The following is a 20,178-nucleotide window of genomic DNA, read 5'->3' as shown; positions in this document are numbered from 1 at the left end:
GTGTCACACTCTGTGTACAAATAAAGATATGACTCATAAGTTCTCGGAAAATGCATTAGTTTGTCAAATACAAATTCAATCGTAGTTATGTTTTAATTGAACACTTTTAAAAGTCACATATAGCATATTAATTAAAACACCCTAAGGTCGCTGTACATAAGTACATTTTGCTCAAAAAAATTCTTTTTAAATGTCTTTTAAAGCCCTTCAGCCACATTACTTTTATATTTCTTGATATATGATGCTGACAGAAGGTCGAAGAATTTGTGTTTATTTTCGATTTTCAATAAAATCCAAATAAATAGAACATTTCTGAACGTACCTAAAAACTAAAAACTCTTTTCAAAAGCTGATGAAATACACTTTCAAGTTCAAATTTAAGAAATAAATATTTAATTTTTGAAAAATTAAATTTTTGAAAAATTAAATTTTTGAAATCGAACATAAAAATGGCGCTTCGTACGTTACTTACACCCCACGTCAATATTTTTTTTTGATTTAGAGATATTCCATGCTAGACCGCCACGCAAATATTCTGAATTTTAAATGATACGATTTGATCAAAAATTAAACGTCGTATTTGAGGGGAGCTGAAGTTTTTATGGAAGTTAATCTATTCGTTATTATTTTTAACTTTAATTTGTTAAAATATATCGATTCAATTTTTCGGCAAAGTTAAATTAATGACCTCTTATGATTTTTTATTCTGTATTTATATCGGCGGTAGGTACCTACATAAAGTTAGCAAATAATTCTAATATAACCTAACGCTAACTCACGTAGCCTTGCGATTACATAATAATATACATTTAACTGCCACTCCTCGCAAAAATATATCTGTAACAACTAAAAGTCAATATCTTTACAGTATAATATATAGGCATATTTTTAACTAATCAGATAGATTTGAATAATATGTCTCACCGAACTGTATTTTTTTATCATCAGTTCTTGAACCTACGTGAATTGGCACCGACAAATAAAAAAATACAATTTCCTTTCTCGCGAGTCATTACTTTTTTATAAATTTAATTGCACTAGACATTCGATCATTTGACAGATAGCAAAAAATCTGCCGAAAATATGGGTAGGTACTAGGGTATCTGCTTATTTTTGCAGGAAGCAAAACTATGCATAGTTTTGCGTGCGGATAAAAAATATAAATTAGCAATAAGTGTCATACGTTGTAACACGCATTTTTTTTATTTATAGCAAGAATTAAGAAATAATTATTGGCACAGTGGGTACGATAGCAGTTAAAAAAATTTAATTTGTTTATCGACGTCAATAACTTAACAAGTTGAAATTGTAGATTTTTTAAAGTAATACAGACGTTTCTAAAGAAACGTCACATTTCAATAACATTTTGTTTTTAACACAAAAAGCAGGTAGGTACCATAATATTGAAAAAATGAGAATAAGAAAGGCCCAATAAACAAGACGATTTCAAATAAGAGAAAATAATCTTTACTGAGCCATTAAAACGGCCACCATCTTGGACCGAAATGGAAACGGAACGTTCAAACCAATTTACAGACAGACGAGTTAAAACAGGACTTTGCTACGCTCATTCAATTATCTCTTTATTATAAACGCGGTGTAATTATAACGCGGCGCATAAGGTCCAAACAGTAAAAAAAACTTGACTTATTACCACGACGTTTGTACGATTAAAACGGCCTTAAAGCAGGCGTAAAGCCGGCTTTACGATACCAACGTTGAACCGGTCCATAAGAATCTAATTAGTTAAATGGTTAGTATATAAATTCTTATTCCCTTCCAATTTTATACTGAAACAGACCAAAGAAAAGAGAGAGAAGAATGGGAACAAATCGCGGTGCGGGGGAAGTTGCGTGGGCGCCTCCCTTTCAGTGATTTGTCAATAAATGAATCCGACAGTCTACAGGCAATTCTCATTAGATGATCACTATTTAGTCTTCGAACGTAAAATCTACTAATAGTCTTAGTCCTTATACAATAACGCGAGGAATCCGTAGTACACGTTATTGAGAATGCCATTTCGGGTGAATAAATGTTTTGTAATTTACTTACCACAGTTAAAATAAACACGTGAAATATGAGAGAACGTCTTGGTTTTTTTCGATGTGCATTCGTCGTAGGTCACATAACAAGTGATTATATAGTTTATTTAAGATTTGCTTGAATCTTAGTGGTGCCAAAAAGATTGGCACGTGGTATGCCTCAAGCTCATTGAAATGATATCCAGATTTTGCTTTGGGTCATGTCTTTGTCTTTTTTGGTCTGGGATTGAAACGATGGTATAAAAACATCCTTGCAGACCGAAACAAAAACAAAAAAGTTGAAATATAGCATCATCATAATTACCCTTTTTTCTTTTTCTTACAGATCGGTGAAGTGTAAAAATAAATAAAATGACAAGTTTAAAAATGTTCCTGGCAGTGGCACTGTTATGCTGCGTATCATCAATTTCGTGCTTTACGCAAGACATAGTCCAATGGCCTCTGGTGTCCTTCAACTTCGATGAAGGAGGTCAGGAGCAAGAGAACACCTTTAAACCGGAGAACACAGTGGTGACCGGATTGGAGGTGACCGGAGAGAGACTCTTCCTGGCGGCTCCCAGATTGAGGTCTGGGATCCCTGCCACTTTGAGCACTGTGTCCAGGAGAAATCCACTGGGGTCCAGTCCTGTTTTGGAGGTAAGAAATATATTTTGTTTGACTTTTTGTTTGCAAAACAACGATTATAAATTACGATTATGTATACGCGACAATTATCCACCTATAATAGTTTGTAGAAGTCAAAGCCTTGTTTATGATTATGAAGCCTAGCTTATTGCGTTCAATATTAATGTCCTTTGTATGTGTTATGAAATGTAGTTTTCTGTCTGCATTGCCTTTGGTGTTGTGGTTAACAAAATGGTGTTTAGATTTTTTGTTAATATTGAGTGAATAGATTGAGATAGAGAATCAGAAAATATAATATGGCGCAATATAAGCGAATGGGTAGATACACCGTGGAAGCCCTAGCTTGAAAAAATAAGTTATGTAAGTAATATATGGCTCAGTCTTTTTAAAGTTCGTAATAGCAGAAAAATATTTATGAAAATATGGATAACTGTTGTAGAAATAGTCTTAATTGAACTTACTATAGAGTGATGTGGCGTTTCTTCCTCTGTGTTCGTGGTCGAGGGGTAAGTCTCTCGACTAGCAAGCAAGAGGTTGCGGGTTCAAATCCCGGCGGGCGCAAGTAAATTTTATTTGATTAATTTGTGATATTTAACAATTAACTAATTTAAAACAATGTATATTATATTTGCGACACATTCCAGAGTGGAAGATACGTTTAGTATCGCCCTGGTGTAAGACCACCATTCAGAATTGAAATTTTGCTTCAAATGGCTTTGGCCGTGTTTGGTGATCAGATCTAAATAGCCAAGTACTTTCCCACCTTTCTATTCCCCATCTCCTTTCCTTCCCCATCACCTTCAGCCTTACAACATACCCCAATTGGGGATGCCATAGTCTCACTGGCTCCAGACGGTTGGTAGCAGTTGGGACTCTTGTGCGGTTTCACATTTAAAAAAACGAAATGACAAGTTAGTGATTTTCACCACACCTCAAAAACGTCAAGACTTTTTTAACGGTAAAATTTCGTTAATTAGTAAAAATAGGCGTGAAATATTATCAATTTAACTTCGTTTAAAGATCGGAAAAAACTCATGTTAATGATATCTTAGCTTCTCGTTTACAATTAATACATATTCTTCAGTTTTTTTTTTATTCGCTCTTTTGAAATCGTTTTTTAGTCACTTGTTTGACCGTGTTTTCTTCTTGCGTAAGATAATATACCTTTCTTACTACGTCTTGATATTATATTGTTCAATATTTACAGAAAATTGATTGTCTTTCTTTGTCTATCCACTATTAATTACAATAGATTTTTTGTTACAACTGTTATTGTATTTTGGTTGTAATTTCTACTTTCTTTTTACCAATAAAATGAACATATTGTAACTTGTAATCTATCTACTTGGTTTAAAATTGTTTTATTTAAAAAAATATTTAATGATTTATTTATTAGGTATACTGATATCTTTATCTTTCTTGATTAAGGCGATGCACGACGTCGTGTAATATTTTTAATCGAGCCGCTATCAATAACACCCCTTACATAGATGGCGATAAGGTTTCAATTCCCGCTCCAACACCATCCGCCTGTTTTGATTTATGTAAGAAAAAAACATGGCCAAAAAGTGCCTTTTATTTTATTTTGTGGATGTTCAGGCATAAATATTTAATTTTTTTCCGCTCATTTTATAAATAACTTAATTTTCCACAATATACAATAAAATTATTATCGAAAATGGGTTGGTTAATAGGAGATTTTGAACTTTAAACAGTTTTCATAGTCCTTATACATTATTTTTTTCTGGTCTTATAAAAGGACTTATCTAAAAATACACGATTATTTCAAAGGCCAAGATATGTTCCACTCGCAGTATTTAATTAAAGCATCTGAAACATAGACATATGAATATTAGTAGACCTGCCCTAAGTGATTAAAAGCGTATTATCCCCACTCCCCATACCGGTTCCATTGGAGCCGGCTGCGCTCGCGTATGGCCTCAAGTGAAATTTGAAAACGTGACGTCATCATTCTTGTGCGAACTATGGTCGAGGCATCATCGGTTCATTTTACGAAATAACACGGCAAAATGTTGACTTGTGCTATGAAAACTTGTAAAAATAGATGTGAAAAAGAGAATAAACCCAATTGTCGTATTACATTCCATATATAAGCATTATTTTACTTTATTTTAAGCATATTCACATCGTATAATATGGATCAGTTGTAGAAACATATACTATCACATCGAGAAACGTCTGGACGCGAAACACAAAGCTGGTTGGTTGCTGGGAAGTAAATTATGAACATTTATAAAAGTGTCTTAACTAAATACTTAAACGAAATATTCGACTCTGAAAATAGAAGAAATTTTTTGACGAATTTGGACTTCGCAAATTTGTTCATAATTTGCGCTCCCATGTAAAAATGTCTATTCATTCAAAAGCAGATTTTACTTTTAAGAAGTAAATGGTGATATTATAATGCGAGATGCCTATTTACTGTCAGATTGATTTATTGACGAATCACAGTCAGCTTTACCCCCTTCGTTCTTCAACAGTTGATTTTACCCCTCGCCATTATCTTCTCGTCTATTAATTCCTATGTCTGTGATTGTTTAACGTTTTTAGGCGACCAAATTTTCAAACCAAAAACACATGATCGTGCATTACTACGTAGTGCGTCGCCTTAATTATTTTTTTTGACAAATTTGTAACGTCTATTGGCATTTAAATGACGCTCAGTCTATTTTTTTAACGAAATTAAATTAAATAATCCCCCGCTACGTACCTACGTCTCATGTTCAGTTTTTTTTTTAACTTCACGTTCCCTTTCATTTTCTTCTAACATTAAACCGCCGCTAAACGTATTCAAACGCTCGCTCTCCAAGTACCTACGATTACAATAACAGGCCACTGCTGAAGTACTTTCTATATTTTAAACCGGTGCCTCAGATAGGTGCCTTAATAAATATATATTTTAACAAAGCTTCCTTTATAAGGAAATAAAATTATAAACTTTTATCATCTGATCTCTCGTCCAGTGTGATTAAAAAATCAAAAAATATCTTCGTTAAATTCAGATACATGTTGTGTATTTCTTTTATCATTGACAATGTATTAATTTTGCTACCTGATTAATAAAATAGAAAACGATACATCAAATTGCTTGAGAAAGTTTGTGGGCAAATATATTTGGGTGTAGTTTGATATGATAAACTGTAAAAAATAATAATTGCTGCCTACTATAATTACGCGATTATTTTCTCATTGTTTTCTCCAACGTGATGTACGTTAAAATCTTCGGGTTTATATATGGCGTTAATTTAATAATTTTATTAAAACACACTTTTTCAAGTTACGCTTTAAAATATTAAGATGAATTATTTGTTTGCGCCCGTGTACATACAATATGAATAAATAGTTTTGTCCGTATAAAAATTCAATTCTTTCAAGAAAGGCATACAAATGCAATGGTTCCATGTCAACAAAGTGACAACTCAACACAGTAAAAATTCAACACACCTTTCAAAAGTGATATAAAGTCATTAGAAACGATGAAAAAAAATGTTAAACCTAACCTAACCTAACCTACTTAACCCAGTTAATAATGTTTTTGTTTCATCACTTTCCATGACTTTATATAACTTTTTAAAGATGTGATGAATTATCATTTTGATGAAATATCCGGTCACCAAATGCAATATAGGATTGAATCACCGATGCCTTTATTTATTTTCATGCCTTCCTAGGAAGAATTGAATTTTTATAAGGACAAAACGAGTTATTCATATTGCGTATGGGCGGATCCAAACAAATACTTCTTCGTAATATTTGAGAGCATTACTATCAAAAGTGTATTTTATAATTAAATAACACCACCCATGAACGCATAGATTAGAACGAGTCAAATCGATTTTCTGGCATTGTTTCAATATGTCGTGGAAAGTTAGAAACCCAACACTATGCAGATTCTTTGTCAGTTAAACGAAAGACAGTTGAATAAAATAAAACACCTTGTAGAACTTGTTTTTATTAATGACTTGCTGCAGTCCCGGCGTTGCCCGGGCTTTTCGCAGATTTTTTTCGAATTTTCGTTTATACAGAAAACTTCCTCTTGTTTTGAAGGTCAAATGTGCGAAATTTTATTAATCTCGGAATAAAAATGTGAATTTGTATAAAAATAAAATCCACACCACCACAGCCTGCTTGCCCACCACAGACACTCTCCTCTATGTAAATAAAAGATGGATAACTATTATTATTTAATAAACACAAGGTTTATTAATGAAAAAATACCTAGCAGAACTTTCTTAGAAAATAATCGTTTAAAAAAAATTAAAGATGGTGGTTAAGGTTAAACGCGACGCTTGTTATATTCTACGTGTTCATAGGTGGCGTGAATTGTCGCGCTTAACCTTAATTGTAATATCCTTGATACTAGTGTAAGAGCTCACCCAAAGATGGCGCTCGAAGTTAGTCTATTAGGTTACCCGAAATGGCGTTTAGCTGTCAAGTATTTTAGGGACCTAGTGTATATTAAATGAGATGGGAACTTCAAGTTCAGGGTCCAGATTATTCTAATAGCCTATTAATTAAGATATTAGAGGCATTGTCAGCATTATTACATTGAAGTTCAAGTTTTTTACTAATCCGGAGTTTTATTTAATAATTGAGTTTCTGAGAAAACCCGTAGACGAAACATTGATGTTTAAAACCACATTACTTACAAAAAAAATAGGTGTGCTTATTTCCCAGTTAACTGGTATTAAAACTGTGGTAACTGATTAGACCACACCCAACATGCATTGTCTTGTCTTGTTATTTCTCTAAAATCAAATAAAACATTTAATACACCAAATTGTTATTCATGATGTTCGTGTTGGTATTTTTAGTATTAATCTAGCAAAGTAAACTCAGCACTTACTAATCGTGATGTAATTATTTTATAACTTATAATAAAGAAACATTCAGGTTACTTGTTAGCTAATAAATCTAAGATAAAAAATTCAGGAGTCGCGTCGACGTATAAATGGCTTGTTCAATACCTGCCTGACCTTATTAGCTCAAAAGATCGTACGCTTATAAACATAGGCGATAAACAGCGCATTCGTGTACTGTGCTTGCAAAGCCCAAATCTTCGATCTATTCGCTTAACCAGATACTGCAACAATTAAAGTGCTCTGTTTGTGCAAATGGTTAGGTATACATGTTGTCCGAAATTTTGTTCTGAATTATTATAATATTTAATCATTGAAGACGATATTCAGGCTGAACATAAAAAAATCATAATTTTCTCATTCGTAGATAGCGACAATTTTTTTTCTGGAAAATCAATTTTTGCCAGTAACGCTCTAAAATATTCAGAATAATTATTTGCCTGCACCAGTGCATACGCAATGTGAATATGAGTAAATAGATTTGTCCAATACAAACTTTAATCTTTCAAGAAAGGCATACATATGCAATATTTTATCGATGATTCTAATAAGTAAGGCTTGTATATAGGAAAGTATGTGTATGTATAGGAAATCGTGTGTATGGGATATTAGGAAAGCATGTTTATAGGAAAGTATGTGTATGGGAAAGCATGTGTATTGGAAAGCATGTGTATAGGAAAGCATGTGTATGAGAATCGACAATAATATAAGCATTTTTAAAGGTTGGGTACCAAGGAAAAGGAATCAAGAATGAGTAATATTTGTTAATTTTGAATAAGCATGTATGTCTTGGAATATCAAAACCAAGGCCTGTATTTATCATATGTAGTACAAACAATGTGAAATGTACCTATCATATAGATGTTTTAGCCCCTGCATTTCGAATTTCTACCTATTTATAACATATTTATTTTAACAACTTTAAGTTTTTAAGACCCTAAAATAATATTTGTTGTGTTTGAAGATAATATCTGTACATTTGTATATCCGAAATGGTAATTATATGAAATTTCCTCCATAGAAAAAAATTGCAAAGTACGAGTATGCTACTATTTTGTTATTTAAAAGTTTTAAAAAACCACATGTCTCAGCAATTTAGGCATTTGTAGGGAGCTTTTCGCTAGTTTTTTATTAAATATTTTCAGAATTTACTTTTAATTATCGAAATCCCCCCAACATTCGTATTTACATTTCTAACTTCCAAACCACCTTCTTGGATTTGGCTTGGAGATTTTCACGTCCAAAAGTATTATAGTGATTCATTTTGGGGTATTATGCCGTCTTGCGCTACCTTATGCTTTAGTAAACATTTCAGCATTAAAGTATACATCATCATCATCAAATTGTATACACATAACTCACTGTAAAGCTTTCAGAGACGTGGGCTAAAGAAGGAGATAACGCAACACAACGTAATATCCTAAAAATGATTCACCTTCTTCTTTTTGAAACGAGTGATGCTATCTAGATTCTCTAAAATTTTCCACATCACTTCCTAGTTTAGCACTACCCACCAGCGCGATATAATAAAACCCAGCCAACGTGTAAACAGACCAATGTACGTGCTACAAAGGCGTGCAATCACTTTTGCAGGTAACGAAAGACATTAATTAACTACCAATCTACCTGAACTCACGATCCTACGATCGCTTAACAAACGCAAACAAATAAATTATAACTACCTTCCATATTGTATGTTATTAGTATGAGAGTTAAATTAACAGGTTGTATTGACAGATTGCTTATCGAAAAAAACTGCCAGCGGCCAAAGAAAGTACAAAATTCCTTCACAATAATTAATATGGTTTAATAAACCTGTTTAGATTCGAGTGTAATATATTTTTAACTGAATTTAAATAATTTTACAAAGTTGTGAAGAACTACTTTCTTTTACAACAACGTCTTTTATATAATTATTAATCAGAATGATTGTACATTCGACTTTTTACATATCAATCATTTTCAAAATTATATACGGTAATGTTAAAATAAATTTTTATATTGATTACAGGACTAGATTTTTAATGCTTGGTAATCAAAATTTTATTACCAAGCATTCAATATTTAATAATGAAAGTAAACCATCGAAGCAACTGTTGTATTAATAAATAAATAAGCATAAACAAGCACAAAATTACGTAGATTTTCAATCAAAGCCATGAAAATCCGTTTTCTTTTCTTTTCCTTTTCACTCCTATTCATCGAAAAATTTTTGTGATGATTCCGTGTTTTGTATTCACATATTTTAAAAGTAATAAGTGCTCAGAACTAGTAGGACAATGCACGGAGAAAAACGAGTATGGATTTTTTAAATCAAAACACTGTAAAAAATAAAATATAAGTCATTCATAATATATCTAAACACGTGTTTACGGAGATGCCAAACTTTTATTGTTCTGAAGAACACGTGTTCCGCCTTCTTTATAACATATTCGCGCTTTACTCATAGTTTGTTAAGAACGTGCATTGCCCAGGCTTCAAATAGACTTTTTCAAAATCAGATGCAGATGGTAATTTTCTCTTTCTTTTGAGCATCAAGTGTGTAAAAATTCATAAAGTAGTATCATAGTTCTGCTTTAAGGGTGGCAAAACGGGATGGTTTATGGATGGGGAGGTTTTTCCAAATTATATGAAAACAATGAGTTTTCTCTTGTTTTTAATGTCAAATGTGCAAAATTTCAGTGGAATAAAACTGTAGATTTATATAAAAACAAAAGCAGGCCTCACGCCCGCTATCTCTTCTTGATGTTTATAAAAATATGTACTACAAAATTTCCCGGCATTGCACGTGCCTTGCGCGGGGTTTTTCAAAATTTCATGTAGACAATGAACTAACTCTTGTTTTGAGGTCAAGTGCCTTCATCAATCTCAGAATAAAACTGTACATTTTTATGAATTGTAAATATTCACATATAATATTTATTTACATAATATTTATCAATTAAAATTCATATTCATAAGATTTTCTTTAGCACAAAGGACAACAAATTATTATAAGCAATAATTAGTCGCCTGTACTATTACATATTGAATCATTGGGCAGAGGCGGATTTGCCCTTAGGCCTATGTAGGCCCGGGCCTAGGGCGGCCAGATATTAGGGGCGGCCAATCGTGACAAAAAAGACACAGATGATAACAAGAAATTTCTTCCTAAGTACCTAAATATTCTACTTACGAAATAACGATATTTTATTTATTTATTTATTAATCTTAAGTTAGCTCACATCTTCGTGTGTGCTAATAGTTTTATAAACATATAAACATGTACATTGTTTGGCAAACATAATCTTTCTTTAAATATTTCAATAAAGTCACAAAAAAAGAAACATTAATAATTGAGATAGACATATTTTCTTAATTCATTTTTGAACTTATTAATAGTTTCTATCACAGCAATTTCCTTCAGGATTTTGTTATAGAGTTGAACGGCCTGGTACATCAGAGATTTTTGGGTGCTTGTTTTTTTTCTTGTTGGCAATCTAATTTGCTTAGAATTTCTCGTCCCGTGTCCGTGTTTCTCGTTATTGTAATTTATTTTTCTTTTCAGTTCCTTAGACATCATCCCTAAGTTAATTTTATGTATAAAAATAAGTACATTCAAATACACAGTTTGCTTCACCGTCAAAATATTCAGCTCCTTTAACATGTCTCTTATCCGTGTGTATATGTTGCGCTTAAGTATTATTCGCATTGCTTTATTTTGCAGTATTTGCATTTTTTTTTTATTTTCTCTTTATTGCAGAGAAAAAGAATACTTGAACAGTAATTAAAGCACACAGCGCGCCCCCACGCCCCGCAGCCGCCCTCGCCACACCTATGATGGGTACTGAGAAAGGGGCGGCTACATGGTCTGGGGCCTAGGGCGGCCAAGACTGCAAATCCGCCTCTGTCATTGGGAGTATTGGGAATAAGCCGACGTAGCTCAGTGGTCCAAAGCACCTTAGTGGACATCAGAAGTTGCGGGTTCAATTTCATTTTCGATTTTTTATGGATATTTCAAGCGAGTAATTAATGCTTATAATATTTTTTAGCCTTTGTGCTATTCATAAAATACCTTGTCTTATAAACATCAGTTTATCATTAAAAAATAAATATTATTTTTCAAAGATTTCTCATACTCTCCACATATTTTCTTCCTTATTATTATTATTATTATGATATTATATCCAATAGTTAAGATTAAAATTAACCACTTTCATTCCAGGTGAAATTACTGATACTTATCGTATGAACCTACGGAATGGGAGCTTTAACCATGTTTAATATAATTTACCTTATCGTGTGAATGTATTGTATATGTCTAAATAAACAAATTAATTAATTAAGAAAATCATTCCGATTTTGAATTGAGATCTATGGCATCCTAATATTGGGAATGTTTTTAGGTTAAAGAAAATATTGAAGGAAAGAATGTGGATCCATGTAGGTTGAATAATACCAAGCTATTCAGACTTAGTTACCAAGCACAGCCAAATACATTTGAAGCAATATTTAGATTTTGAATTGCGGTTTATGAGTAGGTCTAGGGCATTCCAATGTGAGAATGCTGTGAGGTCGAAGGAAACATGGAGGAGAGAATACGGGATAGTGGAAGATTGGGTACTCAGAAGTGATCACTAAACACAGATAAAACCATTCTAGCTACATTTTTATCTTGGATAATGACCTCTCATACGTCTATAAAACTTTTTTTTCTTTCTCAATGTCATTTTCACACTTGAACTATTTTCGCACACTACTTATGGATGTGATTACAATAATAATAATAATTGTCGGTTATTCGCACGCCGATTACAATATCCGACACCGCTTAAGCACAATTATTAAGTGGTAAATAGTTATTGTAATCACGTCATTATCGTTTCGTATTTTTTTGTGTTGTTACGTAATTGGAGTAAATGGTGAAATGACCTGATTAACGAATAGTTCTCATACTGATCGAGTTCAGTATGCAAAAATTGGTTGCCTAACATTAAATTCGTTCTGGTCTTATTCAATATTGTTCCTTCAGCACAGCATATGTTATGCCAGCGAAATTGTAAAGGAGATACATGACCCACAAAGATTTTCGCTAAAGTAATACACAAGCGGAGGCAGTATTGACAGCAAGAAACTCATATTAGTATAAAATTGAAAAGATTGAATGGATTTTGAATAGTTGAATAAGAACTGTATTTAATTATTGAAAACAATATTAGCGATTTCTAAACGAAAATCTGAAAGAGAAAAATCAGAAAAGGATACGGTCACATCTAGGATTCGAGCCCAGGCCCCTTGTCTTGCCGGGACACCGTTCTACCACTGAGCTAATAGGACCCTATCCCCCTCAGTCACTTTTAACTGTATCATGCTTCGAATAAGAACTACCAACATTGTCTTCATTTTTCACCGCACATTTTTATTGGCAACTATCTTTTATGTATGTTCATTACGTCATTTCCAGTCGTTGTCTTAAAAATACAACAAATCTGAATACATGCCTCCCAAAACCATTAAGAAATATTCGCTAAACAACCATTTAGAGTTCATAGTCCATTTCAATATGTTTTTTTTTCTTGAATGAAGTGCAAATGACACTTTTTATATGGATTTTCTGAGTTTGCTTTAACTTTTTAGATTGACTGTGATAAACGGTAATAAAAAAATCTGTTGGCGGTAGCTTCGATACTCGTGTTGAATGCTTGCTATTCATTGCAAAAAATAGTATACCAAATCAATTGTTGTTATTATATTTTTATTTATTGTTCGCTCGGCGGTTTTTAAAGGCAGACTTTTTGTAATCGAATTGAATGGTTAACTTGTTGTGAACTCTTTCATGATTTACTAAAAGATTGGTATGTAATGCATTTAAAGTAGTTTTAATTATTGTATTTACATTTCAAAGAATGCAGGTTTCGTGATGAATTCTAATTTAAACTAGCGTTGATATGTGAAAAATCACGGGACATTATAATGATTATTGTGGGATTGACGACAATTTTTTTGTCAGCTAAAAAACATACACCTTTGAATAATCACAAAATCCATCTGTACATGTAAAGAATAACCTCATTTTTCTCAAGACCAATAAATAACACAAGAATTTGAAATTCCATTCGCTTTTGGTTATGCATGACGTGTGTACAGTAAAAAACTAGACTGTTGTGAACTCCTGCAACTCATAGATTTCAGAGTACCTACTCGAGCAACTAGGCAAAATATATTATTCTACAACAATAACTTCAGTACCAACTACCACATACTTTCACCTATTTCTCACTTTCACACACATGGAAACAAATTAACCTCAAATATCGACAAAATTAAATATAAGTTTGCCTGTGTTCAAGAGATACCTAAATGACATTTTATGTAGCACAGAGCGATTGCGTATATTTTTTGTTCTCTTATAGATATATATTGTGAACCTAAAAAATAATGTTATTTTTTTATTGATGTTTTAAAAATAAAAACCTTCTGTTGTCACTGTATTATGCAGTAAAATATGTATCATGTAAAAGCCCATCAATGCCTTTAAATGAATCAATAAATAAATAATATAATTTTTCCAGATATTACCCAAATTTGTCTTTAGCAGAAGCATAACATAATGTGACAAGTTAAATTCGCTTTTAGCTGTAAGGAAACATAATGTGGCCAGATACTACCCAAATTCGCTTTTAGCTGTTTTGAAACATAAAATAACGTGCTCAGGTACTACTCAAATTTGCCTTTAGCTGTACAGAAACAATGTCATGTGGCCAGGTACTACCCAAGTTTGCTTTTAGCTGTGTGAAAACTTAATGTAGCCAGGCACTACCCAAATTCGCTTTTAGCTATATAGAAACACAACATAATGTGACCAGGTACTACCGAAATTCGCTATTAGCTGTGTAAAAACGTAATGTAGCCAGGCACTACCCAAATTCGCTTTTAGCTATATAGAAACACAACATAATGTGACCAGGTACTACCGAAATTCGCTATTAGCTGTGTAAAAACTTAATGTAGCCAGGCACTACCCAAATTCGCTTTTAGCTATATAGAAACACAACATAATGTGACCAGGTACTACCGAAATTCGCTATTAGCTGTGTAAAAACGTAATGTAGCCAGGCACTACCCAAATTCGCTTTTAGCTATATAGAAACACAACATAATGTGACCAGGTACTACCGAAATTCGCTATTAGCTGTGTAAAAACGTAATGTAGCCAGGCACTACCCAAATTCGCTTTTAGCTATATAGAAACACAACATAATGTGACCAGGTACTACCGAAATTCGCTATTAGCTGTGTAAAAACGTAATGTAGCCAGGCACTACCCAAATTCGCTTTTAGCTATATAGAAACACAACATAATGTGACCAGGTACTACCGAAATTAGCTATTAGCTGTGTAAAAACGTAATGTAGCCAGGCACTACCCAAATTCGCTTTTAGCTATATAGAAACACAACATAATGTGACCAGGTACTACCGAAATTCGCTATTAGCTGTGTAAAAACGTAATGTAGCCAGGCGCTACCCAAATTCGCTTTTAGCTATATAGAAACACAACATAATGTGACCAGGTACTACCGAAATTCGCTATTAGCTGTGTAAAAACGTAATGTAGCCAGGCACTACCCAAATTCGCTTTTAGCTGCATAGAAACGTTCGATGTTCGTATTTTCACCATTCATTTCTTTCCATACGAAATAATTACTTTAACAACTCAAAGCACCATAGTAAAAAAATTCAATTGCTAATTACCACGCCCACGGATTTTTTTTATCATTGTTTGTCTTCTTATTCATCTTAGTCGTCTATAAATTCGGCCTTCAGCAGTTCAAAATAAACCAATAAAAATGATAAATAGATACATAATCGATAAATAAATTTAAAAAACGGTAGCAATGACACTTTGCAAGTGATAATACAATTCAAAGTATGTAATTACACAATCATTTTTGATATAAAATCAAGGTGAGTATTTTAAATCAATAATTCATAATAACCTCTTTATCTAAATATGTATATATGATGATTGTATATTACCAAATAATAACATTACCAGTACTTCACTGGCACGCGATACTTACTTAGTATATTTTCTATTATGCTATGTACAATATTATTGTCTATTATGCTATTTTTTGTAAGCATGAATGAACTTGATCGTAAAAAAATAATGATGATTCTACATTTTTTTCACAAACATAGATACGCATTGTTGAAATAATATTTGATAAATTTTTTTATAATATGCGCATTTTCTGAATCAAAATTCACAACTTGCGTACAGTTAGTTAAATGCTGTACCCGATAGATACTAAATAAGATTGCAATATTTCATTATATATAATTGCTTTGCTAAATTATTGTGTTTACTTACGTGGCAAACTGCAGTGTGCAAAATTATATTTTTATATTCGTGCGAATCAGGCGAAATTCTACCTATTTAGGCAGCCCAATTATATCCAATTTTCCAATTATGTCCAAAATCCTATATCTAAATTCCTCTAATAAACAATTAGTTAATGTTAATTAAGTGTTAATCTCAAGTGACCTACCAGGTAAGTATTGTACCTACTGTATATTATATCCATATGTAGTTAGTATTAACATAGATCATTATAGAAATGTATTTTGTATTTGTACAGCGCCATTGAGGTGATTTTGCACAAAAACGGCGCTATACAAATCATCAAAAATTATTATTATTATTATCTATCCAATGAGTGGTATAGCAATACGCAAGGAATGGGTTAGAATTCTGTTATATTACCGACCGGTTTCGCTAAACACAAGCACCGTCAGGGTACAAAACACCCTGATTATGCTAGTTTTGAGCGAAACCGGTCGCTCGTAATAAATTAAATAAATTCGTGGTTATAAACAAAGTTATAATTCTTTTATTTCATTAATGTTTTAAATCGCAAAGTGACTGATTTCTATCAAAATAAAAAGGAAAATAAATAAATGTATTAAATATTCAAAACCATATTTTTTATTACAAAACAGAATGCTGTCAATATTACAAAACAATCTCAATGATTTGATAACAATCAGTAGATACCTACCATGCAAAGGAATGTAGAAACATTTATAAGTTCGTTCGGCCTTGTGTGTTTACAGTACCTACCTAGGACATTCAAAATGTACCTACGAATAAATCAATATTTTTACTTAAACAACTTTTCTGTATTTTTTTAAGGTTGTACCCATCTATTTAATATATCATTGAAGAAGAAGATAATACTATCACACGGTTAATAATAACGGTCTCAACTGGGAATTGAATCCAGGATCTCTGTCTTAACGATACAACGTCTTTATCCATTCGACAATTGGGACCTAATTATTTTATATTTTTTTATGTCATATTTGTCAGCTCAGAATTAACAATATCATCTTGCAACTGATTTGAAATATGAGGTCGACAAATGAGACCCAATGGTCAAGTTGGTTAAGACGCCTGTCCCTGTAAGATAAGAGATCCTGGGTTCGATTTCTAGTTGTGACTGTTATCTTTATATTTTTCTGTGTCTTGTTCTGTTCCATGTTTCGTTTAGATTTATGAGTACTATATTCTTCTTTAATGATATTTTACATTAATGGGTACAACCTTCAAAATAAGTTAAAAACAAAAAGTTGTTCTTTAAAAGGATATTCATTTAGACTTTTAGAAATATTCAATAGGTGTTCTTTGCAAATAAATATTGGATATGTTTATCCGAGACACTTTCTAAGTTACAAAACAATAGATAATATTAGTAATTTTGAATTTGAAATATGATATCGACAAATATGTCATGTATACGTAAAATAATTAGATCCCAATGGTCGACTAAATAAATACAGTTAAAATGACCGAAAGAGATAGGGTCCCATTAGCTCAGTTGATAGAGGGCGCCCCGGCAAAAGCGAGGGTCTTGGATACAAGTCCTAGATGCGACCGATTGTTTTGTTTCAAATTTTTGTTTAAAAATCGCTAATATCGTCTTCAATAATTAAAAAAAAATTAAGCTTATTAAGCAACCCATAATTATCCTGATCGATTAAAATATTTTTCTAACCTGATATTTTGAATAATAAATGTGGTTTCGTTAAATTTCCTTTGTTTGTTTTGTTTGTGGTGGCGATGCTTTGTGCTTTTAGTCACTTTGTGAAGAGATAATTATTGTAAAGTAAATACATATTACAGTTTGCTTAATTCCGTTGGATAATATCTTAACCAATTAAAAAGATGATATCTTATTTTGTTCTTGAGCTAGTTAGTTATTCTATCCAATAAACTGTGCAATTTTGTTGAAATAAAAAATTATGCGGAATTAAAACCATTTCTAAAGGAGAACTCCTAATGACGATGTTTTGTTGTTTGACAACGAATACAACCAAGGGTGTGCTTTTAAAAAATAATTTTGGGTTTTTTTTTTCAAAAATAAATTTGCGAAATAATACAACAAAATCCAGATAAACTACTTTATAATAACAAATTATCATGAGCATTAATTACTTGCCTGAAATATCCATACAAATTGAAAATATCTTCCGAGTTAAAATAAATGAATCGAACCCGCACCTTCTCATGTCCATTCTCTGGAGCACTGAGCTAAGTCGGCTCATTCCCAACCCGCCAAATTATTCAATACAAACAAGTATTTTAATAGATTACTGCTTACGTTACTACTTATTATATTTTTTCATCTGTAAGCAACCAAATTTTTTTGTAGGAAAGTTTTTGTTGTTGCTGAATTTCCCATTAGATGGCGTCGTCGATATCCTTTGTGCTATGCACTAAAACCTTGTCTTATAAACATTTACGTTTATCATTAAAAAAAATTAAAATAAAAGTTTGTCTAATGGGTTCTCTGATTCCTTCAAAGCTTTTTAAGTATTATAACATCACACTTTTAGTACTTATATATCCTGGTATATAAAATAATACTTACTTCAAAGGCTTTTAAGTATTATAACATCACACTTTTAATAAATATATATATCCTGGTATATAAAATAATACTTACTTCAAAGCCTTTTAAGTATTATAATATCACACTTTTAATACTTATATATCCTGGTATATAAAATAATACTTACATATCCAGGTATATAAAATAGTACATAAAATATCCAGGTATATCAAATAATACTTTAACATCTAGGTATATAATATAATACTATTATATCTATTTATCTGTGTATATGAAACAATACTTATTTGTATATATTTATGTAGAATAATTCCCATATACATAAAATAATACTCATATAATAATAATCAGTATATTTATATATACTCGTATAATAATTCATTCTTGGCTAACAAACATATATTGAAATCCTATTTTTTCAAATGTTATTTGGAAAACGAGTCATAAGTACGTACAAACTCTGTTCTGATTAGCCGTCCTAATTATCTCCAAATACCAAACTTTGTACATCCAGAGATGATGAGCTTTTTTAATCTTCTCATGTATTTCGAATGTAAAACATCTTGTATTAGGTCTGTTTATTTTTGACCCCGTACTTTTTAATGTATTTTCCTGATTTTGTTTTTATGCATTTATATAGTCCATCATTGAGGATACTTTTTCAACTTTTTGACACCAACAGTACATAAATCAAATGAGTGATTATAAAAATTCATAAAGTCTTATAAGACAATTTTTTTTTGTAACATATCTGTAAAGTGATTCTTCATATGTTGTGTCTGTATGTTGCTTCTGTGAAATGTTTTGTAAATGTTTTCTTCATACATTGTGTCTGCACATTGGGTTGGGTTGGTTATTTTTAATTTTTAATCTAATTTTTCTGTACAAAACTCTTTTTTTAATTTTTTTACTCTTCTATTTGAAAACTACCAATTGGCGATCCCTTAATGAGTTTAATAACTCATGGGAATACAACATCGTTTGTTGTATGTTTAAAAAAAAAAAAAAAAAAACGAGCGAGCAGAATTGTAGAATACGACGTACTGTCACTAGGTTGTCCTTCACAACAAAATTTTAAAGTTGACAAAATGGGATGAACCATTAATAAACGACACTACATCGACTGTAATTCCTCTCCATATCTCATTTCAGTGCAGAGATATTGCGTTACGTATTCCTCGGGCGTCCCCAACTTCTTATACCATTCAAACCACTTCCTAAGCACTTCTGACACTAAAAAAAAAACAAACTTTTAAATTTTCAGTGATCTGTCTAAAACCAACATAAGCAGAGTGACTTTTATGTATTAGGATGAGTTGAAAACCATTTAATTACTAAAAGGTACATCATTCCTTATCGTCCAACATACAACAATACTTTACAAAATTTTATATACTTGGGTGAGTTCTGCTGAGCTGGTTATTACCTGACCTTTATTGCCAGGACATTTAACAAGAATGGAACAGATTTAATTCTAAGTTACAAATTAAAGCTAGGTGGAAACAGACGACTATCAGCAGACAATAAACTACTCATACAACATAAATATTATTGGGTAATATTTAAATTTGAGTCACTTTAAGGCTTATTACATAATACAAAAATTTGTATTATTTAAATTGTAGTTATATTATATTTTGTATGTATGGATACGTGCATGTTTTTCTCCTTTTTCCCTCTATTTTTTAGAGAGGCACAGCTTCCCTGCCTCATTGTATGAACCGCCTCTGATAGG

At 31.9% G+C, this 20,178-nt stretch overlaps 1 protein-coding gene across 1 annotated transcript in view; it reads left to right on the top strand.

Annotated features, from left to right (window-relative positions):
- yellow-e (L-dopachrome tautomerase yellow-e) overlaps window positions 1-20,178 on the top strand; it is a 100,068-nt gene that overhangs the window by 38,625 nt on the left and 41,265 nt on the right. Inside the window, exon 2 of the mRNA XM_089638026.1 lies at window positions 2,368-2,678. Within this exon, the coding sequence (XP_089494152.1) occupies window positions 2,394-2,678 (285 nt within the window). The 5' untranslated portion in view covers window positions 2,368-2,393. The remainder of the gene's footprint in view (window positions 1-2,367; window positions 2,679-20,178) is intronic.

This window comes from Hesperophylax consimilis, chromosome 12 (assembly GCF_061612785.1).
Source record: "Hesperophylax consimilis isolate HC1 chromosome 12, BYU_Hcon_1.0, whole genome shotgun sequence".
Taxonomy (NCBI): Eukaryota; Metazoa; Arthropoda; class Insecta; order Trichoptera; family Limnephilidae; genus Hesperophylax; species Hesperophylax consimilis.
The sequence above is the reverse complement of the archived record's forward strand: the minus strand, read 5'-3'. Positions and strand labels throughout refer to the sequence as shown.